Source organism: Engystomops pustulosus, unplaced genomic scaffold (genome assembly GCF_040894005.1).
Source record: "Engystomops pustulosus unplaced genomic scaffold, aEngPut4.maternal MAT_SCAFFOLD_130, whole genome shotgun sequence".
Taxonomy (NCBI): Eukaryota; Metazoa; Chordata; class Amphibia; order Anura; family Leptodactylidae; genus Engystomops; species Engystomops pustulosus.
Genome location: NW_027285011.1, coordinates 264,158 through 287,572, shown reverse-complemented (window position 1 = coordinate 287,572; position 23,415 = coordinate 264,158). Strand labels below are relative to the sequence as shown.

General features: G+C 50.8%; 2 protein-coding genes across 2 annotated transcripts; one reads left to right on the top strand and one right to left on the bottom strand.

Annotated features, from left to right (window-relative positions):
- Positions 1–14: 14 nt before the first annotated feature.
- On the top strand, positions 15–13,727 carry RGP1 (RGP1 homolog, RAB6A GEF complex partner 1). Its single transcript, XM_072131744.1, is given in 10 exon segments — positions 15–174; positions 9,448–9,570; positions 10,361–10,497; positions 10,568–10,651; positions 10,722–10,871; positions 10,940–11,086; positions 11,160–11,287; positions 12,255–12,405; positions 12,408–12,431; positions 13,374–13,727. Coding segments are annotated over 9 exon segments (1,164 nt in total). The 5' UTR covers positions 15–174; positions 9,448–9,451; the 3' UTR covers positions 13,598–13,727.
- A 236-nt stretch (positions 13,728–13,963) lies between these two features.
- On the bottom strand, positions 13,964–22,410 carry LOC140108434 (prostate-associated microseminoprotein-like). Its single transcript, XM_072131745.1, has 3 exons — positions 22,311–22,410; positions 16,842–16,950; positions 13,964–14,429 (listed from the first exon to the last, which is right to left on the bottom strand). Exons 1-3 carry the CDS (start codon positions 22,390–22,392, stop codon positions 14,240–14,242), a joined length of 381 nt encoding a protein of 126 aa, XP_071987846.1. The 5' UTR covers positions 22,393–22,410; the 3' UTR covers positions 13,964–14,239.
- Between the last annotated feature and the right edge of the window lie 1,005 nt (positions 22,411–23,415).

Below are 23,415 nucleotides of genomic sequence, written 5' to 3'. Positions count from 1 at the left end.
AGATGCTGGGCGTGGTTAAAAGAGACATTCTTTTCCGTGCCTGGAGCGTACTATTAGCGGGAGAGGGGTGTCCGCGGCCTAGCGCTCTGGTAACAGTACGGAGCATACCACCCGGGGCTGTGCACAGGGTGTGATATATGGACCGGGTATTATAGTGCGCGTGTGTTCTATAAGGTCAGTGATACTTACCTGCCTGCTGTGTTATATACCTGCCTGCTGGCTACTATATATATATACTTGTGTTATATACCTGCCTGCTGTGTTATATACCTGCCTGCTGTGTTATATACCTGCCTGCTGGCTACTATATATATATACTTGTGTTATATACCTGCCTGCTGTGTTATATACCTGCCTGCTGTGTTATATACCTGCCTGCTGGCTACTATATATATATACTTGTGTTATATACCTACCTGCTGGCTACTATATATATATACTTGTGTTATATACCTGCCTGCTGGGTACTATATATATATACTTGTGTTATATACCTGCCTGCTGTGTTATATACCTGCCTGCTGTGTTATATACCTGCCTGCTGGCTACTATATATATATACTTGTGTTATATACCTGCCTGCTGGGTACTATATATATATACTTGTGTTATATACCTGCCTGCTGTGTTATATACCTGCCTGCTGTGTTATATACCTGCCTGCTGGCTACTATATATATATACTTGTGTTATATACCTGCCTGCTGGGTACTATATATATATACTTGTGTTATATACCTGCCTGCTGTGTTATATACCTGCCTGCTGTGTTATATACCTGCCTGCTGGCTACTATATATATATATATAGTAGCCAGCAGGCAGGTATATAACACAGCTATGTATATATATATATATAGTAGCCAGCAGGCAGGTATATAACACAGCTATGTATATATATATATATAGTAGCCAGCAGGTATATAACACGGGTTACACGCTGCTTGTTATACTGTATATATATACAGGGGTTACACGCTGCTTGTTATACTGTATATACACAGGGGTTACACGCTGCTTGTTATACTGTATATATACACAGGGGTTACACGCTGCTTGTTATACTGTATATATACACGGGGGTTACACGCTGCTTGTTATACTGTATATATACACAGGGGTTACACGCTGCTTGTTATACTGTATATACACAGGGGTTACACGCTGCTTGTTATACTGTATATATATACAGGGGTTACACGCTGCTTGTTATACTGTATATATACACAGGGGTTACACGCTGCTTGTTATACTGTATATATACACAGGGGTTACACGCTGCTTGTTATACTGTATATATACAGGGGTTACACGCTGCTTGTTATACTGTATATATACACAGGGGTTACACGCTGCTTGTTATACTGTATATATATACAGGGGTTACACGCTGCTTGTTATACTGTATATATACACAGGGGTTACACGCTGCTTGTTATACTGTATATATACACAGGGGTTACACGCTGCTTGTTATACTGTATATATACACAGGGGTTACACGCTGCTTGTTATACTGTATATATACAGGGGTTACACGCTGCTTGTTATACTGTATATATACACAGGGGTTACACGCTGCTTGTTATACTGTATATATACACAGGGGTTACACGCTGCTTGTTATACTGTATATATACACAGGGGTTACACGCTGCTTGTTATACTGTATATATACACAGGGGTTACACGCTGCTTGTTATACTGTATATATACACAGGGGTTACACGCTGCTTGTTATACTGTATATATACACAGGGGTTACACGCTGCTTGTTATACTGTATATATACACAGGGGTTACACGCTGCTTGTTATACTGTATATATACACGGGTTACACGCTGCTTGTTATACTGTATATATACACAGGGGTTACACGCTGCTTGTTATACTGTATATATACACAGGGGTTACACGCTGCTTGTTATACTGTATATACACAGGGGTTACACGCTGCTTGTTATACTGTATATATACAGGGGTTACACGCTGCTTGTTATACTGTATATATATACACAGGGGTTACACGCTGCTTGTTATACTGTATATACACAGGGGTTACACGCTGCTTGTTATACTGTATATATACAGGGGTTACACGCTGCTTGTTATACTGTATATACACAGGGGTTACACGCTGCTTGTTATACTGTATATATACACAGGGGTTACACGCTGCTTGTTATACTGTATATATATACACAGGGGTTACACGCTGCTTGTTATACTGTATATACACAGGGGTTACACGCTGCTTGTTATACTGTATATATACACAGGGGTTACACACTGCTTGTTATACTGTATATATACACGGGTTACACGCTGCTTGTTATACTGTATATATACACAGGGGTTACACGCTGCTTGTTATACTGTATATATACACAGGGGTTACACGCTGCTTGTTATACTGTATATATACAGGGGTTACACGCTGCTTGTTATACTGTATATATATACAGGGGTTACACGCTGCTTGTTATACTGTATATACACACGCTGCTTGTTATACTGTATATATATACAGGGGTTACACACTGCTTGTTATACTGTATATATACAGGGGTTACACGCTGCTTGTTATACTGTATATACACACAGGGGTTACACGCCGCTTGTTATACTGTATATATACACAGGGGTTACACGCTGCTTGTTATACTGTATATATATACAGGGGTTACACGCTGCTTGTTATACTGTATATATATACAGGGGTTACACGCTGCTTGTTATACTGTATATATACAGGGGTTACACGCTGCTTGTTATACTGTATATATACAGGGGTTACACGCTGCTTGTTATACTGTATATATACACAGGGGTTACACGCTGCTTGTTATACTGTATATACACAGGGGTTACACGCTGCTTGTTATACTGTATATACACAGGGGTTACACGCTGCTTGTTATACTGTATATATACACAGGGGTTACACGCTGCTTGTTATACTGTATATACACAGGGGTTACACGCTGCTTGTTATACTGTATATACACAGGGGTTACACGCTGCTTGTTATACTGTATATATACAGGGGTTACACGCTGCTTGTTATACTGTATATATACACAGGGGTTACACGCTGCTTGTTATACTGTATATACACACAGGGGTTACACGCTGCTTGTTATACTGTATATATACACAGGGGTTACACGCTGCTTGTTATACTGTATATACACGGGGGTTACACGCTGCTTGTTATACTGTATATATACACAGGGGTTACACGCTGCTTGTTATACTGTATATATACACAGGGGTTACACGCTGCTTGTTATACTGTATATACACAGGGGTTACACGCTGCTTGTTATACTGTATATACACGGGGGTTACACGCTGCTTGTTATACTGTATATATACAGGGGTTACACGCTGCTTGTTATACTGTATATACACGGGGGTTACACGCTGCTTGTTATACTGTATATATACACAGGGGTTACACGCTGCTTGTTATACTGTATATATACACACGGGTTACACGCTGCTTGTTATACTGTATATACACAGGGGTTACACGCTGCTTGTTATACTGTATATATACAGGGGTTACACGCTGCTTGTTATACTGTATATACACACGGGTTACACGCTGCTTGTTATACTGTATATATACACAGGGGTTACACGCTGCTTGTTATACTGTATATATACACGGGGGTTACACGCTGCTTGTTATACTGTATATACACGGGGGTTACACGCTGCTTGTTATACTGTATATATACAGGGGTTACACGCTGCTTGTTATACTGTATATATACAGGGGTTACACGCTGCTTGTTATACTGTATATATACAGGGGTTACACGCTGCTTGTTATACTGTATATATACAGGGGTTACACGCTGCTTGTTATACTGTATATATACACGGGGGTTACACGCTGCTTGTTATACTGTATATACACAGGGGTTACACGCTGCTTGTTATACTGTATATACACGGGGGTTACACGCTGCTTGTTATACTGTATATATACAGGGGTTACACGCTGCTTGTTATACTGTATATACACGGGGGTTACACGCTGCTTGTTATACTGTATATATACAGGGGTTACACGCTGCTTGTTATACTGTATATATATACAGGGGTTACACGCTGCTTGTTATACTGTATATATACACAGGGGTTACACGCTGCTTGTTATACTGTATATACACAGGGGTTACACGCTGCTTGTTATACTGTATATATACACGGGTTACACGCTGCTTGTTATACTGTATATATACACAGGGGTTACACGCTGCTTGTTATACTGTATATATACAGGGGTTACACGCTGCTTGTTATACTGTATATATACACAGGGGTTACACGCTGCTTGTTATACTGTATATATACACAGGGGTTACACGCTGCTTGTTATACTGTATATATACACAGGGGTTACACGCTGCTTGTTATACTGTATATATACACAGGGGTTACACGCTGCTTGTTATACTGTATATATACACAGGGGTTACACGCTGCTTGTTATACTGTATATACACAGGGGTTACACGCTGCTTGTTATACTGTATATATACAGGGGTTACACGCTGCTTGTTATACTGTATATATACACAGGGGTTACACGCTGCTTGTTATACTGTATATATACACAGGGGTTACACGCTGCTTGTTATACTGTATATATACACAGGGGTTACACGCTGCTTGTTATACTGTATATACACAGGGGTTACACGCTGCTTGTTATACTGTATATATACACAGGGGTTACACGCTGCTTGTTATACTGTATATATACACAGGGGTTACACGCTGCTTGTTATACTGTATATATACACAGGGGTTACACGCTGCTTGTTATACTGTATATATACACAGGGGTTACACGCTGCTTGTTATACTGTATATATACACAGGGGTTACACGCTGCTTGTTATACTGTATATATACACAGGGGTTACACGCTGCTTGTTATACTGTATATATACACAGGGGTTACACGCTGCTTGTTATACTGTATATATACACAGGGGTTACACGCTGCTTGTTATACTGTATATATACACAGGGGTTACACGCTGCTTGTTATACTGTATATATACACAGGGGTTACACGCTGCTTGTTATACTGTATATATACACAGGGGTTACACGCTGCTTGTTATACTGTATATACACAGGGGTTACACGCTGCTTGTTATACTGTATATATACACAGGGGTTACACGCTGCTTGTTATACTGTATATATACACAGGGGTTACACGCTGCTTGTTATACTGTATATATACACAGGGGTTACACGCTGCTTGTTATACTGTATATATACACAGGGGTTACACGCTGCTTGTTATACTGTATATATACACAGGGGTTACACGCTGCTTGTTATACTGTATATATACACAGGGGTTACACGCTGCTTGTTATACTGTATATATACACAGGGGTTACACGCTGCTTGTTATACTGTATATATACACAGGGGTTACACGCTGCTTGTTATACTGTATATATACACAGGGGTTACACGCTGCTTGTTATACTGTATATATATACACAGGGGTTACACGCTGCTTGTTATACTGTATATATACAGGGGTTACACGCTGCTTGTTATACTGTATATACACAGGGGTTACACGCTGCTTGTTATACTGTATATATACACAGGGGTTACACGCTGCTTGTTATACTGTATATACACGGGGGTTACACGCTGCTTGTTATACTGTATATATACACAGGGGTTACACGCTGCTTGTTATACTGTATATATACACAGGGGTTACACGCTGCTTGTTATACTGTATATATACACAGGGGTTACACGCTGCTTGTTATACTGTATATATACACAGGGGTTACACGCTGCTTGTTATACTGTATATATACACAGGGGTTACACGCTGCTTGTTATACTGTATATATACACAGGGGTTACACGCTGCTTGTTATACTGTATATATACAGGGGTTACACGCTGCTTGTTATACTGTATATACACGGGGGTTACACGCTGCTTGTTATACTGTATATATACAGGGGTTACACGCTGCTTGTTATACTGTATATATACACAGGGGTTACACGCTGCTTGTTATACTGTATATATACACAGGGGTTACACGCTGCTTGTTATACTGTATATATACACAGGGGTTACACGCTGCTTGTTATACTGTATATATACACAGGGGTTACACGCTGCTTGTTATACTGTATATATACAGGGGTTACACGCTGCTTGTTATACTGTATATATACAGGGGTTACACGCTGCTTGTTATACTGTATATATACAGGGGTTACACGCTGCTTGTTATACTGTATATATACAGGGGTTACACGCTGCTTGTTATACTGTATATACACGGGGGTTACACGCTGCTTGTTATACTGTATATACACGGGGGTTACACGCTGCTTGTTATACTGTATATACACGGGGGTTACACGCTGCTTGTTATACTGTATATATACACGGGGGTTACACGCTGCTTGTTATACTGTATATATATACAGGGGTTACACGCTGCTTGTTATACTGTATATATACACAGGGGTTACACGCTGCTTGTTATACTGTATATACAGGGGTTACACGCTGCTTGTTATACTGTATATATACACGGGGGTTACACGCTGCTTGTTATACTGTATATATACAGGGGTTACACGCTGCTTGTTATACTGTATATACACAGGGGTTACACGCTGCTTGTTATACTGTATATATACACAGGGGTTACACGCTGCTTGTTATACTGTATATATACACAGGGGTTACACGCTGCTTGTTATACTGTATATATATACAGGGGTTACACGCTGCTTGTTATACTGTATATACACGGGGGTTACACGCTGCTTGTTATACTGTATATATACACAGGGGTTACACGCTGCTTGTTATACTGTATATATACACAGGGGTTACACGCTGCTTGTTATACTGTATATACACAGGGGTTACACGCTGCTTGTTATACTGTATATACAGGGGTTACACGCTGCTTGTTATACTGTATATACACGGGGTTACACGCTGCTTGTTATACTGTATATATACACAGGGGTTACACGCTGCTTGTTATACTGTATATATACACAGGGGTTACACGCCGCTTGTTATACTGTATATATACACGGGGGTTACACGCTGCTTGTTATACTGTATATATATACAGGGGTTACACGCTGCTTGTTATACTGTATATATATACAGGGGTTACACGCTGCTTGTTATACTGTATATATACACAGGGGTTACACGCTGCTTGTTATACTGTATATATACACAGGGGTTACACGCTGCTTGTTATACTGTATATATACACAGGGGTTACACGCTGCTTGTTATACTGTATATACACAGGGGTTACACGCTGCTTGTTATACTGTATATATATACAGGGGTTACACGCTGCTTGTTATACTGTATATATACACAGGGGTTACACGCTGCTTGTTATACTGTATATATACACAGGGGTTACACGCTGCTTGTTATACTGTATATATACACAGGGGTTACACGCTGCTTGTTATACTGTATATATACAGGGGTTACACGCTGCTTGTTATACTGTATATATACAGGGGTTACACGCTGCTTGTTATACTGTATATATACACAGGGGTTACACGCTGCTTGTTATACTGTATATATACACGGGGGTTACACGCTGCTTGTTATACTGTATATACACACGCTGCTTGTTATACTGTATATACACAGGGGTTACACGCTGCTTGTTATACTGTATATACACACGGGTTACACGCTGCTTGTTATACTGTATATACACACGCTGCTTGTTATACTGTATATACACAGGGGTTACACGCTGCTTGTTATACTGTATATACACACGGGTTACACGCTGCTTGTTATACTGTATATACACACGCTGCTTGTTATACTGTATATACACAGGGGTTACACGCTGCTTGTTATACTGTATATACACACGGGTTACACGCTGCTTGTTATACTGTATATACACACGGGTTACACGCTGCTTGTTATACTGTATATATACACAGGGGTTACACGCTGCTTGTTATACTGTATATACACAGGGGTTACACGCTGCTTGTTATACTGTATATATACACAGGGGTTACACGCTGCTTGTTATACTGTATATATACACAGGGGTTACACGCTGCTTGTTATACTGTATATACACAGGGGTTACACGCTGCTTGTTATACTGTATATACACGGGGGTTACACGCTGCTTGTTATACTGTATATACACGGGGGTTACACGCTGCTTGTTATACTGTATATACACAGGGGTTACACGCTGCTTGTTATACTGTATATACACAGGGGTTACACGCTGCTTGTTATACTGTATATACACAGGGGTTACACGCTGCTTGTTATACTGTATATACACAGGGGTTACACGCTGCTTGTTATACTGTATATACACAGGGGTTACACGCTGCTTGTTATACTGTATATATACAGGGGTTACACGCTGCTTGTTATACTGTATATATACACAGGGGTTACACGCTGCTTGTTATACTGTATATATACAGGGGTTACACGCTGCTTGTTATACTGTATATATACAGGGTTACACGCTGCTTGTTATACTGTATATATACCCAGGGTTACACGCTGCTTGTTATACTGTATATATACACAGGGGTTACACGCTGCTTGTTATACTGTATATATACAGGGTTACACGCTGCTTGTTATACTGTATATACAGGGGTTACACGCTGCTTGTTATACTGTATATATACAGGGGTTACACGCTGCTTGTTATACTGTATATATATACACGGGTTACACGCTGCTTGTTATACTGTATATATACACAGGGTTACACGCTGCTTGTTATACTGTATATATACAGGGGTTACACGCTGCTTGTTATACTGTATATATACAGGGGTTACACGCTGCTTGTTATACTGTATATATACACAGGGGTTACACGCTGCTTGTTATACTGTATATACACAGGGGTTACACGCTGCTTGTTATACTGTATATACACAGGGGTTACACGCTGCTTGTTATACTGTATATATACACAGGGGTTACACGCTGCTTGTTATACTGTATATATACACAGGGGTTACACGCTGCTTGTTATACTGTATATATACACAGGGGTTACACGCTGCTTGTTATACTGTATATATACAGGGGTTACACGCTGCTTGTTATACTGTATATATACACGGGTTACACGCTGCTTGTTATACTGTATATACACAGGGGTTACACGCTGCTTGTTATACTGTATATATACAGGGGTTACACGCTGCTTGTTATACTGTATATATACACGGGTTACACGCTGCTTGTTATACTGTATATACACAGGGGTTACACGCTGCTTGTTATACTGTATATACACACGCTGCTTGTTATAGGTTACAGATACAATGGATTGTCAGCTCTTGGGCTCATGTGCTTTGTTCTTGCCAGGTCCATGATGATTGAGGTGGTGGCGCGGCTGGTGCGGGGTCCTGTCTTCTTAGCCGGGGAGGTCCTGGAGTGTGTGGTCACCTTCACTAACCCATTGTCTGCGCTCTCCACCTCTGCCAGCAGGTAGTGGCTTCTGCAGGTGGGAGGCCCGGGGTGACATGGGACATGGCCCCCCCCCCCTCGGCTCTGCGCCCGTGGACATGCCCCCCCCCCCCCCCTTGGCTCTGTGCCCGTGGACATGCACGCCCCCCCCCTTGGCTCTGTGCCCGTGGACATGCACGCCCCCTCCCCCCTTGGCTCTGTGCCCGTGGACATGCACCCCCCCTCCCCCCTTGGCTCTGTGCCCGTGGACATGCACGCCCCTCCCCCCTTGGCTCTGTGCCCGTGGACATGCACGCCCCCTCCCCCCTTGGCTCTGTGCCCGTGGACATGCACACCCCTCCCCCCTTGGCTCTGTGCCCGTGGACATGCACGCACACCCCCCCCCTTGGCTCTGCGCCCGTGGACATGCGTCCCCCCCCCCCCCCAGCTCTGCGCCCCGTGGACATGCACACCCCCCCCCCCCCCTTTGGCTCTGCGCCCGTGGACATGACCGGCCCCCCCCCCCCTGCTCTGCGCCCATGGACATGCACCCCCCCCCTTGGCTCTGCGCCCGTGGACATGCACACCCCCCCCCCTTGGCTCTGCGCCCGTGGACATGCCCCCCCCCCCCCCGGCTCTGCGCCCGTGGACATGCACACCCCTCCCCCCTTGGCTCTGTGCCCGTGGACATGCACACCCCTCCCCCCTTGGCTCTGCGCCCTTGGACATGCCCCCCCCCCCCCCGGCTCTACGCCCGTGGACATGCCCCCCCCCCCCCCGGCTCTGCGCCCGTGGACATGCACACCCGGCAGTGCACTCTTGTGTCTTGCAGTGAGACCTTGGCTTGGGCCAGCGCTCAGATCCATTGCCAGTTTCATGCCAGTGACAGCCGGGTGCAGCTGCCGGCCAGCGAGGAGCCCCCCCAGGATGTGCAGGCGGGGAACGAGACCGTCTTCATCCCCAACAGAGGTGAGTATGATATGTGCACCCCCCCCCCCTCCCCCGCTGCACCCCCTGTAATCTCCCTCTGTCTCCCCAGGAGAGCGGGGGCAGTGCATCCTCTCTACTCCCCCCAAGATCTTGTTCTGTGACCTGCGCCTGGACCCCGGAGAGACCAAGTCCTGTAAGTTGGGGTGTCCTCCTGGGGGGGATTTGGGGCCGCGTCCATGACCTGTGGGGGCCTCTGCTTTCAGATTCGTACAGCGAGACGTTGCCGCTCTCGGCTCCGCCGTCTTTCCGGGGTCAGTCTGTGAAATATGTCTACAAGCTGACCATCGGCTGCCAGAGGGTGAACTGCCCCATCCAGCTGCTGCGGCTCCCCTTCCGCGTCCTGCTGCTGCACGGTGAGGTGTGGGGTAACCCTGCGGGGGTCACAGGTCCTGGGGGGGCCGGTACTGACCCGATCTCTCAGCCCTGCAGGGTTTCCAGCCCTTACAGGAGGATGAAGTTGCTCCGTCCAATCCTTTCCTAGAAGACGATGAGATGAGTAAGAAGGATTCGCGGCTCCTGGACTCGGCAGTGGAGATCCTGATGAGTGTGACCTCCCGGAGGACCCTGCGTGAGTGATTGTATCCGTATAATGTCCCCGGGGTCCTGCCTGCCCTCACAATGTCCTCTCTCTCCCTCCGCAGATCAGTACAACATCAGTAACACCCGCGGACGCGTCGGGACCTTCTGTATATTCAAGACGGTTTATAAGATCGGAGAAGACGTCATCGGAACCTTCAACTTCTCTGATGGAGAAATTCCCTGTTTACAGGTCAGAACCATCGCCTGGCCCCTTCCCCCCTGGTGTCATCGCCTGGCCCCTTCCCCCCCCTGGTGTCATCGCCTGGCCCCTTCCCCCCCTGGTGTCATCGCCTGGCCCCTTCCCCCCCCTGGTGTCATCGCCTGGCCCCTTCCCCCCCCTGGTGTCATCGCCTGGCCCCTTCCCCCCCTGGTGTCATCGCCTGGCCCCTCCCCCCCCCCCCCCTGGTGTCATCGCCTGGCCCCTCCCCCCCCCCCCTGGTGTCATCGCCTGGCCCCTCCCCCCCCCCCCTGGTGTCATCGCCTGGCCCCTCCCCCCCCCCCCCCTGGTGTCATCGCCTGGCCCCTCCCCCCCCCCCCCCCCCCTGGTGTCATCGCCTGGCCCCTTCCCCCCCCTGGTGTCATCGCCTGGCCCCTCCCCCCCCCCCCCCCCTGGTGTCATCGCCTGGCCCCTCCCCCCCCCCCCCCTCTGATGTCATCGCCTGACCCCCTCCCCCCCCTCTGATGTCATCGCCTGGCCCCCTCCCCCCCCCCCCCTCTGATGTCATCGCCTGGCCCCCTCCCCCCCCCCCCCTCTGATGTCATCGCCTGACCCCCTCCCTCCCGGTGCTGGTGTCTCCTCTCCTCCCCCCCCCCCCCCCCCCAGTGCTGGTCCTCTCTCCCCGGTGCTGGTCCCCCCTCTCTCTACCCCTACACCCCCCCCCCCCCCCGGTGCTGGTCCCTCTCTCCCCGGTGCTGGTGTCCCCTCTCTCTCTCCCCCCCCCCCCCCCCCCGGTGCTGGTCCTCTCTCCCCGGTGCTGGTGTCCCCTCTCTCTCTCCACCCCACCCCCCACCCCCCCGGTGCTGGTCCTCTCTCCCCGGTGCTGGTGTCCCCTCTCTCTCTCCCCCCCCCCCCGGTGCTGGTCCTCTCTCCCCGGTGCTGGTCCTCTCTCCCCGGTGCTGGTCCATGCCATGTGATGTTTTTGTGATTCCTCCTCCAGTATTCGGTGTCTCTGCAGTCGGAGGAGAGCGTTCAGGAGGATTACAGACGCTCCCGTGGCCAGCCCACGTCTATCAGCAGCCACGCTCAGCACCACGAGTCCTGCTTACACACGGCCAGCAGTCATTTCAGCCTCCCCGTGCCCCTGAGCTCCTGCCCGGCTTCAGCACTAACATAGGTGAGCGTGGGGGGGGGCTGTGTCCTCGGTGGCTCCTGGGGATGTAGTGCGGGGGATGGGGCTGTGTCCTCGGTGGCTCCTGGGGATGTAGTGCGGGGGATGGGCTGTGTCCTCGGTGGCTCCTGGGGATGTAGTGCGGGGGATGGGGCTGTGTCCTCGGTGGCTCCTGGGGATGTAGTGCGGGGGGGGAGGGGGCTGTGTCCTCGGTGGTTCCTGGGGATGTAGTGCGGGGGATGGGCTGTGTCCTCGGTGGCTCCTGGGGATGTAGTGCTGGGGGAGGGGCTGTGTCCTCGGTGGCTCCTGGGGATGTAGTGCTGGGGGAGGGGCTGTGTCCTCGGTGGCTCCTGGGGATGTAGTGCTGGGGGAGGGCTGTGTCCTCGGTGGCTCCTGGGGATGTAGTGCGGGGGATGGGGCTGTGTCCTCGGTGGCTCCTGGGGATGTAGTGCGGGGGATGGGGCTGTGTCCTCGGTGGCTCCTGGGGATGTAGTGCGGGGGGGAGGGGGCTGTGTCCTCGGTGGCTCCTGGGGATGTAGTGCGGGGGGGAGGGGGCTGTGTCCTCGGTGGTTCCTGGGGATGTAGTGCGGGGGATGGGCTGTGTCCTCGGTGGTTCCTGGGGATGTAGTGCGGGGGATGGGCTGTGTCCTCGGTGGCTCCTGGGGATGTAGTGCGGGGGATGGGGCTGTGTCCTCGGTGGCTCCTGGGGATGTAGTGCGGGGGATGGGGCTGTGTCCTCGGTGGCTCCTGGGGATGTAGTGCGGGGGGGGGATGGGGCTGTGTCCTCGGTGGCTCCTGGCGATGTAGTGCGGGGGGGAGGGGGCTGTGTCCTCGGTGGTTCCTGGGGATGTAGTGCGGGGGTGGGGGAGGTCTTTGGTGGCTCTAGTAGTATGATGTGAGGTTATCCTCCTCCTCCTCCTCTGACCCTCTCTTGTGCTCTGCTTGCAGTCTCCCTTAAGTGGCGTCTTCACTTTGAGTTTGTGACGGCCCGTGAAGCCGTGGAGGCCCCGACGGTGCCCGAGAACCAGGCAGAGATCATCACGTGGACGGGGGCCGAGCACATTGATGTGGACACTTTCAGCTGGGACCTGCCAATCCGCGTGCTGCCCACCAATCCACTACTGGCCTCCTACGTGTCTCCCGTCTCCTCCTCGCACTCCATCTGCATCTGATGTTGGATGGGGATGGGACTTGTTACCGTGGACTCCTGTATCCTCCTGCGAGAGGAGCAGCTTCTCTGTATTTGGGTGCAAGGTCCATTGTTACACTTTCTTGCCCTGTCACATATAGCGGCGGACTGAATTTTCTGTGGACCCTTTGTTTGGGGGTGCAGGGTATAGGACACGTATCCTTCCTCTGTCACATATAGTAGAGGAGCAGCAGCCCACTTTGGGGGACACGTGGCTTATAGCTGCTCTCTATCTGGTTGCCCTCTCCTTTATGAGACCGCCCTGATGTGGGGCGGGACACGTGGCTCGTAGCCGATCTGGTGTAGGGTTGGGACACGTGGCTCGTAGCCGATCTGGTGTAGGGTTGGGACACGTGGCTCGTAGCCGATCTGGTGTAGGGTTGGGACACGTGGCTCGTAGCCGCTCTGGTGTGGGGTGAGAAGACTTTATTGGAAAGCACAGTATTAGTATAAACCCTCCTGGCCGGGGGGCTTGGGGGTCCTGCTCTCAGTGGTCATGCACAGTCCTCCATGTAGATGGCTCGTGGTGGGGGTAAATGTTACATCTACAGGAGACACGAGTGGCAGTCGGTCCCTCTGGAGGCACATGAAGTGGTTCTTGGACAGTCCATATTGCGTGGCTCCTTTATCTGCCCAGATGTGTGGGGTAGACGGTATTTGTGGGGGGCTCTGGGGTCCCTGCTGACCCCCATTCATAGTCGGCGCTGTGCACACACGGCAGTTTCGGGTCGGCTTTCTGTACCACGGTGATGTGACACGTCTGTGGGTCGTAGCGAGCCTCACACCAGGAGGGAAAGTCAATGGGGTGCTGCGTCCTGCAAGGAAACATTCACTTATTAAACATCCCGTCCCCCATTACTTACTATGTGTCCCCCAAATACTGCTCATCACATGGGGGGGGGGGGCCCATATACTGCTCATCACATGGGGGGGGGGGGGGGCCATATACTGCTCATCACATGGGGGGGGGGCCCATATACTGCTCATCACATGGGGGGGGGCCCATATTCTGCTCATCACATTGGGGGGGGGGGGTCCCCATATACTGCTCATCACATTGGGGGGGGGGGGTCCCCATATACTGCTCATCACATGGGGGGGTTCCCATATTCTGCTCATCACATTGGGGAAGGGGTCCCCATATACTGCTCATCACATTGGGGGGGGGGGTCCCCATATACTGCTCATCACATTGGGGAGGGGGGTCCCCATATACTGCTCATCACATTGGGGAGGGGGGTCCCCATATACTGCTCATCACATTGGGGAGGGGGGTCCCCATATACTGCTCATCACATTGGGGAGGGGGGTCCCCATATACTGCTCATCACATTGGGGAGGGGGGTCCCCATATACTGCTCATCACATTGGGGAGGGGGGTCCCCATATACTGCTCATCACATTGGGGGGGGGGTCCCCATATACTGCTCATCACATTGGGGGGGGGGGGGGGGGTCCCCATATACTGCTCATCACATTGGGGGGGGGGGGGTCCCCATATACTGCTCATCACATTGGGGGGGGGGGGGGTCCCCAGGCCCCATGATATGTGGGACCACCTGCAACCCTTCCACGTGCTGCAAAGGGGTTTTCCCAGGAAAGAAAATTCTCAAATCTCAATCCCCAGGGATGTTACACAATAAAGATCATGTTTAACCCCTTAGTTACAATGTCACTCGGTGTTACTGCTGTTTTTCAGCTCCTATCACTCAGTGAGGGTCAGTGTAAGATCTCAGACTCTCTGAGCAGACACTTCAGGATTCCTCTGTGCTGTGAGATGCTGTGTGCTTAGATTATCAGGGTACAGGGTTTATATACACTTTCATTTACCTTCTGAACATTCTCTAGTATCTGACACACAGAAAGAGATGAGACAGATCAGAGATGATGAGATGCATATTACACACAATGACACCGTCAGCTCTTGCTACATGTCATAAAGAACTTATCTGCCTGTAGCTTGTAGTTCTCACGCGGTGTACATGCTGGCAGGAAGTCAGTGCCTGTGCAAGCTCCTTCATGGATGGCAGGGGGAGTGGCTAGAGTGCAGGGGGCGGAGAGATGAGTTCCGTGAAGCCTCAGACAAGATTAGGCTCCGCTCACTAAGAAGAGCCGGCTCTTCTGGCTCCTGAATGGCTCCCTATTACATGTATAATAGGGAACTGTAGTCACCCCATTCCACACCACTTTTAACCTGATTGTATGGGGTAAGTAGGGGCGTGGTGAGGCAGTTAGGGGTGGGGTTAAGTGAGGGGAGCCTGCTCCTGTCATTCACAAAAAAGAGCAGACCCATTACTAGACAGCAGCCAAACCCAAGTCAGAGGTTACAGGGTCGTGTCCAGAGGCAACTGAAATAGTGTCCAGCAGGAGTGATAGAGGCAGGTTGTAGTTCTATCTGTGAGATGCTGGATTTGATATTGTGTTATCTTGAGGACATATAAGAAACTTGTCTTCATGGGGGGGAAACCCCTTTAAGTGTGACTGTAACCTGTTTCCAATCTACATTCAGTACTTTATAGCTGATGCTTTGCTTCCTGTCCCAGCTCCGCTGTCCCATCTCTGCTCAGTAATGACAGGAAGCGGCTCCTTGGTGTCTGCACTGTCCTGTCTACAGTCTGCCCTCACCTCCTGCTATTCTGTGTGTGTGTACTTGTTAGGACAAATGAGGGTCCCATCTGTGCTGTACAGCAGTGACTCTTCAGCCTAAGATTGTTTGCCCCCTTGGCCGGATTGTATTGCACATTCTTCATGAACGTGGTGCCCCTTTAACATGGTGTGCAGACACTCTATAACTACATGCGCAGCGGCTTGCACTGAAAAGAAGGTTCAGAAAACTGGCGCAGGGGCTTTAATAAATGTCGGCCTCTCTCCTGTTTGTGCTATTGCTCGTGGGGAGAGCACAGTATTATGGGAAGTGAGGGAAGCTGCTCTGGCCACAGTACCCTCAGCTGCGGCCACAACCAGGAGGTGCCCACCTACCACAGAAGAAGCTGCGGAGGGATTTACAATTAGGGCTGATCTCTCCGGATGGAGGTAGGTTGGAATTCTTGTCATACGCTTTTCTCTCGCTATTTTTGTCCAGAGTTGTTTTCACCCTCCAGCTGAGGAGAGTCGGAGGAGTTTCCTGGAGTGATGGCAGAACTGCTGCTGCTGTAGAGGAGGGCACACTTACTGACAATCACTCCCCATGGCAGTAGGTGATTATATATCCGTGTAGTGATACTCACGTCTCACAGCATCCCACGCCTATAGGGTGCAGACACGTGCAGAGCTGGCATCCCGCCCCCAGCCACGATTCTCCCAGCTTGTAGCTCCTCCCATCATAGCGACACCCGGCTGTAAAACAAAGGGGTGAAGAAGAGGTGTCATACATGGGTGCACACAAGAGGCGACCCCCCACTACTGCCCCCCAAGCACATACTGACCCCTCCACTACTGCCCCCCGAGCACATACAGTGGCTACAGGAGGAGAGGAGGGACATCTCAGGTGTGTGCTCCTTACACCCGGCCATTATCACCTGCTACCAGTGACTACAGGAGGAGAGGAGGGACATCTCAGGTGTGCGCTCCTTACACCCGGCCATTATGAAGTGCTACCAGTGACTACAGGAGGAGAGGAGGGAATTCTCAGGTGTGTGCTCCATACACCCACCCATTATCACCTGCTACCAGTGACTACAGGAGGAGAGGAGGGACATCTCAGGTGTGTGCTCCTTACACCCGCCCATTATCACCTGCTACCAGTGACTACAGGAGGAGAGGAGAGACCTCTCAGGTGTGTGCTCCTTACACCCGGCCATTATCACCTGCTACCAGTGACTACAGGAGGAGAGGAGAGACCTCTCAGGTGTGTGCTCCTTACACCCGCCCATTATCACCTGCTACCAGTAACTACAGGAGGAGAGGAGGGACATCTCAGTTGTGCGCTCCTTACACCTGGCCACTATCACCTGCTACCAGTGACTACAGGAGGAGAGGAGAGACCTCTCAGGTGTGTGCTCCTTACACCCGGCCATTATCACCTGCTACCAGTGACTACAGGAGGAGAGGAGAGACCTCTCAGGTGTGTGCTCCTTACACCCGCCCATTATCACCTGCTACCAGTAACTACAGGAGGAGAGGAGGGACATCTCAGTTGTGCGCTCCTTACACCTGGCCACTATCACCTGCTACCAGTGACTACAGGAGGAGAGGAGAGACCTCTCAGGTGTGTGCTCCTTACACCCGGCCATTATCACCTGCTACCAGTGACTACAGGAGGAGAGAAGGGACATCTCAGGTGTGTGCTCCTTACACCCGGCCATTATCACCTGCTACCAGTGACTACAGGAGGAGAGGAGAGACCTCTCAGGTGTGTGCTCCTTACACCCGGCCATTATCACATGCTACCAGTGACTACAGGAGGAGAGGAGAGACCTCTCAGGTGTGTGCTCCTTACACCTGCCCATTATCACCTGCTACCAGTGACTACAGGAGGAGAGGAGGGACATCTCAGGTGTGCGCTCCTTACACCCGGCCATTATCACCTGCTACCAGTGACTACAGGAGGAGGGACATCTCAGGTGTGTGCTCCTTACACCCGGCCATTATCACCTGCTACCAGTGACTACAGGAGGAGGGACATCTCAGGTGTGTGCTCCTTACACCCGGCCATTATCACCTGCTACCAGTGACTACAGGAGGAGAGGAGAGATCTCAGGTGTGTGCTCCTTACACCTGGCCATTATCACCTGCTACCAGTGACTACAGGAGGAGAGGAGGGAATTCTCAGGTGTGTGCTCCTTACACCCGCCCATTATCACCTGCTACCAGTGACTACAGGAGGAGGGACATCTCAGGTGTGTGCTCCTTACACCCGGCCATTATCACCTGCTACCAGTGACTACAGGAGGAGGGACATCTCAGGTGTGTGCTCCTTACACCCGGCCATTATCACCTGCTACCAGTGACTACAGGAGGAGAGGAGAGATCTCAGGTGTGTGCTCCTTACACCTGGCCATTATCACCTGCTACCAGTGACTACAGGAGGAGAGGAGGGAATTCTCAGGTGTGTGCTCCTTACAACCGGCCATTATCACCTGCTACCAGTGACTACAGGAGGAGAGGAGAGACATCTCAGGTGTGTGCTCCTTACAACCGGCCATTATCACCTGCTACCAGTGACTACAGGAGGAGAGGAGGGACATCTCAGGTGTGTGCTCCTTACAACCGGCCATTATCACCTGCTACCAGTGACTACAGGAGGAGGGACATCTCAGGTGTGTGCTCCTTACACCCGCCCATTATCACCTGCTACCAGTAACTACAGGAGGAGAGGAGGGACATCTCAGTTGTGCGCTCCTTACACCTGGCCACTATCACCTGCTACCAGTGACTACAGGAGGAGAGGAGAGACCTCTCAGGTGTGTGCTCCTTACACCCGCCCATTATCACCTGCTACCAGTGACTACAGGAGGAGAGGAGAGACATCTCAGGTGTGTGCTCCTTACACCCGCCCATTATCACCTGCTACCAGTGACTACAGGAGGAGAGGAGAGACCTCTCAGGTGTGTGCTCCTTACACCCGCCCATTATCACCTGCTACCAGTGACTACAGGAGGAGAGGAGGGACATCTCACGTGTGTGCTCCTTACACCCGGCCATTATCACCTGCTACCAGTGACTACAGGAGGAGGGACATCTCAGGTGTGTGCTCCTTACACCCGGCCATTATCACCTGCTACCAGTGACTACAGGAGGAGGGACATCTCAGGTGTGTGCTCCTTACACCCGGCCATTATCACCTGCTACCAGTGACTACAGGAGGAGAGAAGGGACATCTCAGGTGTGTGCTCCTTACACCCGGCCATTATCACCTGCTACCAGTGACTACAGGAGGAGAGGAGAGACATCTCAGGTGTGTGCTCCTTACACCCGCCCATTATCACATGCTACCAGTGACTACAGGAGGAGAGGAGAGACCTCTCAGGTGTGTGCTCCTTACACCTGCCCATTATCACCTGCTACCAGTGACTACAGGAGGAGAGGAGGGACATCTCAGGTGTGCGCTCCTTACACCCGGCCATTATCACCTGCTACCAGTGACTACAGGAGGAGGGACATCTCAGGTGTGTGCTCCTTACACCCGGCCATTATCACCTGCTACCAGTGACTACAGGAGGAGGGACATCTCAGGTGTGTGCTCCTTACACCCGGCCATTATCACCTGCTACCAGTGACTACAGGAGGAGAGGAGAGATCTCAGGTGTGTGCTCCTTACACCTGGCCATTATCACCTGCTACCAGTGACTACAGGAGGAGAGGAGGGAATTCTCAGGTGTGTGCTCCTTACACCCGCCCATTATCACCTGCTACCAGTGACTACAGGAGGAGGGACATCTCAGGTGTGTGCTCCTTACACCCGGCCATTATCACCTGCTACCAGTGACTACAGGAGGAGGGACATCTCAGGTGTGTGCTCCTTACACCCGCCCATTATCACCTGCTACCAGTAACTACAGGAGGAGAGGAGGGACATCTCAGTTGTGCGCTCCTTACACCTGGCCACTATCACCTGCTACCAGTGACTACAGGAGGAGAGGAGAGACCTCTCAGGTGTGTGCTCCTTACACCCGCCCATTATCACCTGCTACCAGTGACTACAGGAGGAGAGGAGAGACATCTCAGGTGTGTGCTCCTTACACCCGCCCATTATCACCTGCTACCAGTGACTACAGGAGGAGAGGAGAGACCTCTCAGGTGTGTGCTCCTTACACCCGCCCATTATCACCTGCTACCAGTGACTACAGGAGGAGAGGAGGGACATCTCACGTGTGTGCTCCTTACACCCGGCCATTATCACCTGCTACCAGTGACTACAGGAGGAGGGACATCTCAGGTGTGTGCTCCTTACACCCGCTTATTATAACCTGCTACCAGTGACTACAGGAGGAGAGGAGAGACCTCTCAGGTGTGTGCTCCTTACACCCGCCCATTATCACCTGCTACCAGTGACTACAGGAGGAGAGGAGGGACATCTCAGGTGTGTGCTCCTTACACCCGCCCATTATCACCTGCTACCAGTGACTACAGGAGGAGGGACATCTCAGGTTTGTGCTCCTTACACCCCGCCCATTATCACCTGCTACCAGTGACTACAGGAGGAGAGGAGGGACATCTGAGGTGTGTGCTCCTTACACCCCGGCCATTATCACCTGCTACCAGTGACTACAGGAGGAGAGGAGAGACATCTCAGGTGTGCGCTCCTTACACCCGGCCATTATCACCTGCTACCAGTGACTACAGGAGGAGAGAAGGGACATCTCAGGTGTGTGCTCCTTACACCCGCCCATTATCACCTGCTACCAGTGACTACAGGAGGAGGGACATCTCAGGTGTGTGCTCCTTACACCCGCCCATTATCACCTGCTACCAGTGACTACAGGAGGAGAGGAGGGACATCTCAGGTGTGTGCTCCTTACACCCGCCCATTATAACCTGCTACCAGTGACTACAGGAGGAGGGACATCTCAGGTGTGTGCTCCTTACACCCGGCCATTATCACCTGCTACCAGTGACTACAGGAGGAGAGACCTCTCAGGTGTGTGCTTCTTACACCCGCCCATTATCACCTGCTACCAGTGACTACAGGAGGAGAGGAGAGACCTCTCAGGTGTGTGCTTCTTACACCCGCCCATTATCACCTGCTACCAGTGACTACAGGAGGAGAGGAGAGACCTCTCAGGTGTGTGCTCCTTACACCCGCCCATTATCACCTGCTACCAGTGACTACAGGAGGAGAGGAGAGACCTCTCAGGTGTGTGCTTCTTACACCCGCCCATTATCACCTGCTACCAGTGACTACAGGAGGAGAGGAGAGACCTCTCAGGTGTGTGCTCCTTACACCCGCCCATTATCACCTGCTACCAGTGACTACAGGAGGAGAGGAGGGACATCTCAGGTGTGTGCTCCTTACACCCGCCCATTATCACCTGCTACCAGTAACTACAGGAGGAGAGGAGGGACATCTCAGGTGTGTGCTCCTTACACCCGCCCATTATCACCTGCTACCAGTGACTACAGGAGGAGAGGAGAGACCTCTCAGGTGTGTGCTCCTTACACCCGCCCATTATCACCTGCTACCAGTGACTACAGGAGGAGAGGAGGGACATCTCAGGTGTGTGCTCCTTACACCCGCCCATTATCACCTGCTACCAGTGACTACAGGAGGAGGGACATCTCAGGTGTGTGCTCCTTACACCTGGCCACTATCACCTGCTACCAGTGACTACAGGAGGAGAGGAGGGACATCTCAGGTGTGTGCTCCTTACACCTGCCCATTATCACCTGCTACCAGTGACTACAGGAGGAGAGGAGGGACATCTCAGGTGTGTGCTCCTTACACCCGCCCATTATCACCTGCTACCAGTGACTACAGGAGGAGGGACATCTCAGGTGTGTGCTCCTTACACCCGGCCATTATCACCTGCTACCAGTGACTACAGGAGGAGGGACATCTCAGGTGTGTGCTCCTTACACCCGCCCATTATCACCTGCTACCAGTGACTACAGGAGGAGAGACATCTCAGGTGTGTGCTCCTTACACCCGCCCATTATCACCTGCTACCAGTGACTACAGGAGGAGAGGAGGGACATCTCAGGTGTGTGCTCCTTGCTGTCAGTATTATGAGTGCAGCTCTGGCTGGGTCGGTACTTACCTCTGGCATGGAAGTAGCAGCGGCTTTGTGTGGATGGGAGCAGCAGGTAGAGGATGAGGACGGGCAGAGCTCGGGGCACCATGACTGCGCTGTGGATTTTCTGGCTTTTGGCTTTTTGTGCCTCTTTCTCTTCAGATATTTATAACGTTTTGTCGCTGTTTTGGGGCCAGAACCTGGAAATCCCATAAAACTCATTTCCTGATTTGAAAGAAAAACAAACAAACCCCCGAAGAAGGCGCCTTCTGTCCTTAACAAGGTGTGAGAATGTGATTCAGCGCCCTCCGAGGGGGTACGTCCCGGGGCTGGCACCAAACCACTGAGCACCTGCCCAGCACCCCCCGGGTGGGCCGCAGAGCTGACACTCTGTCTCATCCACCAGCGGCAACTCCTGGGCCGCAGAGCTGACACTCCCGTGACCTTGTAGTTCACAGAAAGTGCATTGTCTGTGTATAATGCGCTGTGCGGGGAGTCAATAAGATCCTGCACCCGATATCCTGCATGTGTCGCTTCCCCGCACAGGTCCCTGGAGTTCACCTTCTTCTTCCTGGTGCATGTAAGTGCATTGTCCGTGTATAATGCGCTGTGTGGGGAGTCACTAAGATCCTGCACCCGATATCCTGCATGTGTCGCTTCCCCGCTCAGGTCCCCAGAGTTCACCTTCTTCTTCCTGGTGCATGTAAGTGCATTATCCGTGTATAATGCGCTGTGCGGGGAGTCACTAAGATCCTGCACCCGATATCCTGCATGTGTCGCTTCCCCGCTCAGGTCCCTGGAGTTCACCTTCTTCTTCCTGGTGCATGTAAGTGCATTGTCCGTGTATAATGCGCTGTGCGGGGAGTCACTAAGACCCTGCGCCCAATATCCTGCATGTGTCGCTCCCCCGCTCAGGTCCCAGGAGTTCACCTTCTTCTTCCTGGTGCATGTAAGTGCATTGTCCGTGTATAATGCGCTGTGCAGGGAGTCACTAAGATCCTGCACCCGATATCCTGCATGTGTCACTTCCCCGCTCAGGTCCCTGGAGTTCACCTTCTTCTTCCTGGTGCATGTAAGTGCATTGTCTGTGTATAATGCGCTGTGCGGGGAGTCACTAAGTCCTGCCCCCGAT